The sequence below is a fragment of the Empidonax traillii genome, unplaced genomic scaffold (assembly GCF_003031625.1).
Source record: "Empidonax traillii isolate 1590-97213 ecotype Southwest subspecies unplaced genomic scaffold, ASM303162v1 scaffold6435:size6063, whole genome shotgun sequence".
NCBI classification, from domain to species: Eukaryota; Metazoa; Chordata; class Aves; order Passeriformes; family Tyrannidae; genus Empidonax; species Empidonax traillii.
Window position 1 is genome coordinate 2,988 of NW_020961628.1, and position 3,076 is coordinate 6,063.

Genomic DNA, 3,076 nt, shown 5'->3' on the forward strand with positions numbered 1-3,076 from the left:
ATTGGGATTGGGATCGGGATTGGGATTGAGGGGATTGGGATTGGGATTGGGATTGGGATGGGGGGGATTTGGATTGGGATTGGGATTGGGATTGGGGGAGGGGGACAGGGGGGCAAAAAAGCCGCGGTTTGGTGAGTCTGGGCAGAATTTGGGGACCTGGGGGCGGGGAGGGGAGGGAAGGGGGGAGGGATGGCAGGAGGTGTCCCTGGGGAGGGTGGCACCTCCTTGTCCCCAAATGTCACCTCCCGGGGGAGTGGGGATATCGTGGCACCTCCTTGTCCCCAAATGTCACCTCCCAGGGGAGTGGCACCTCCTTGTCCCCAAATGTCACCTCCCGGGGGAGTGGGGATATCGTGGCACCTCCTTGTCCCCAAATGTCACCTCCCAGGGGAGTGGCACCTCCTTGTCCCCAAATGTCACCTCCCGGGGGAGTGGGGATATCGCCTGGAGCTGGTGGCACCTCCTTGTCCCCAGATGTCACCTCCCAGGGGAGTGGCACCTCTTTGTCCCCAGTGTCACTCCCACAGCTGATGGCATCTCTGTGTCCCCAGTGTCACCTCCCATGGGGTTGGTGGCACCTCCTTGTCCCCAGTGTCACCTCCTGTAGGGCTGGGGACATCCCCTGTGACTGGTGTCACCTCCTTGTCCCCAGTGTCACCTCCTGTAGGGCTGGGAACATTACCTGTGACTGGTGTCACCTCCTTGTCCCCAGTGTCACCTCCTGTAGGGCTGGGGACATCCCCTGTGACTGGTGTCACCTCCTTGCCCCCAGTGTCATCCCCCATGGGGTTGGCGTCACCTCCCTTAGGTCTGGAGATGTCACCGGGGGCTGGTGGCACCTCTTTGTCCCCTGTGTCACCTCTTGTGGGGTTGGTGGCACCCTCCATGTGTCACCAGCTTGTCCCCACTGTCACCCTCTGTGGTGGCACCCCCTTGTCCCCCCCACTGCCACCACCCCCCTCCCAGTGTCACCCCAGGCCGGGCTTGCACCGAGTCACCATCCCCTGGTTGGGTGGCTCCTGTCCCCAGTGTCACTGTGTGCCGAACTGGCACTGTCCCCGTGTCCCCCGGGGGGGTGGCTCCTGTCCCCAGTGTCACTGTGTGCCGAACTGGCACTGTCCCCGTGACCCCCGGGGGGGTGGCTCCTGTCCCCCGCCGTGCCCGACTGTCCCCGCGGTGTCCCCAGCTGTCCCCAGTGTCACTGTGTGCCGAACTGGCACTGTCCCCGTGCCCCCCGGGCGGATGCCTCCTGTCCCCAGCTGTCCCCAGTGTCACCCTGAGCCGGGCTGGCACTGCCCCCGTGACCCCCGGGGGGGTGGCTCCTGTCCCCCGCCGTGCCCGGCTGTCCCCAGCTGTCCCCAGTGTCACCCTGGGCCGGGCTAGCACTGTCCCCATGCTCCCTGGGCGGGTGGCTCCTGTCCCCAGTGTCACTTGTGAGCCGGGCTGGCACTGTCCCCGTGCCCCCCGGGCGGGTATCGCCTGTCCCCTGCCGTGCCCGACTGTCCCCGCGGTGTCCCCAGCTGTCCCCAGTGTCACTGTGAGCCGGGCTGGCACTGTCCCCGTGCCCCACAGGTGGGTGTAACCTGTCCCCCGCCGTGCCCGACTGTCCCCGCGGTGTCCCCAGCTGTCCCCAGTGTCACTGTGTGCCGGGCTGGCAGTGTCCCCATGCCCCCAGGGCAGGTGGCTCCTGTCCCCAGTGTCACTTGTGAGCCGGGCTGGCACTGTCCCCGTGCCCCCCGGGCGGGTGTCACCTGTCCCCCGCCGTGCCCGACTGTCCCCGCGGTGTCCCCAGGGCCAGGTGACGCGGGCTGGCACTGTTCCCGTGCCCCACGGGCGGGTGTCGCCTGTCCCCCGCCGTGCCCGACTGTCCCCGCGGTGTCCCCAGGGCCAGGTGACGCGGGCGCAGGAGGCGGAGGAGAATTACATCATCAAGCGGGAGCTGGCCGTGGTGCGGCAGCGCTGCAGCAGCGCCACCGAGAACCTGCAGAGAGCACAGAGCACCATCCGCGAGCTGCAGGGACAGCAGGTGTGTCACCAATGTCACCAGAGTGTCACCAATGTCCCCAAAGTGTCCCCAGGGCCCCCAGTGTGCTCAAAGTGTCCCCAGTGTCACCAAAGTGTCCCCTGCAGCAGCGCCACCGAGAACCTGCAGAGAGCACAGAGCACCATCCGCGAGCTGCAGGGACAGCAGGTGTGTCCCCAGAGTGTCCCCAGAGTGACATCAATGTCCCCAGAGTGTCACCAATGTCCCCAAAGTGTCCCCAGTGTCACCAAAGTGTCCCCTGCAGCAGCGCCACTGAGAATCTGCAGAGAGCACAGAGCACCTTCTACGAGCTGCAGGGACAGCAGGTGTGTCCCCAGTGACCCCAAAGGGTCACCAATGTCACCAAAGTGTCCCCAATGTCCCCAGTGTCCCCTGCAGCAGGTGTGTCCCCAATGTCCCCAAAGTGTCCCCTGCAGGGACAGCAGGAGTGTCCCCAGAGTGACATCAATGTCCCCAGAGTGTCACCAATGTCCCCAAAGTGTCCCCAGTGTCACCAAAGTGTCCCCTGCAGCAGCGCCACTGAGAACCTGCAGAGAGCACAGAGCACCATCTGCGAGCTGCAGGGACAGCAGGTGTGTCCCCAGTGTCCCCAGAGTGACATCAATGTCCCCAATGTCCCCAGTGTCCCCTGCAGCAGGTGTGTCCCCATGTCCCCAAAGTGTCCCCTGCAGGGACAGCAGGTGTCCCCGTGTCCCCACCTGACACCCCCCACACACCCCCCTCTGCCACACCCGGGATTTGGGTGGTCCTCGTGGATGTCACCGAGGGGGGGGGCAGTGACAGGGGGAGGTGACAGTTGGTGACACTCTGTGTCCCCAGGGGAACCCCCGGGTCAGTGAGGAGCTCTTGACCCCCCTGCAGACAATGGGGGTGACAATGGGTGTGTCACAGGGGCAGTGTGACAGTGGGGGTGTCACGGGTGACAGTGGGGGTGTCACGGGGGGGTGACAATGGGGGTGTCACAGGGGTGACAATGGGAGTGTCACGGGCGGGGTGACAATGGGGATGTCACAGGGGCAGTGTGACAGTGGG

The 3,076-nt window shown here is 65.3% G+C and overlaps 1 protein-coding gene across 1 annotated transcript in view; it reads left to right on the plus strand.

Annotated features, from left to right (window-relative positions):
• Positions 1 to 2,924, plus strand: part of LOC114073435 (EVI5-like protein) — a gene marked incomplete at both ends in the record, with an annotated part of 5,775 nt that extends 2,851 nt beyond the window's left edge. The window contains 2 exons of the mRNA XM_027911194.1: positions 1,886 to 2,017; positions 2,864 to 2,924. Of these exons, the coding sequence (XP_027766995.1) occupies positions 1,886 to 2,017; positions 2,864 to 2,924 (193 nt within the window). The remainder of the gene's footprint in view (positions 1 to 1,885; positions 2,018 to 2,863) is intronic.
• Between the last annotated feature and the right edge of the window lie 152 nt (positions 2,925 to 3,076).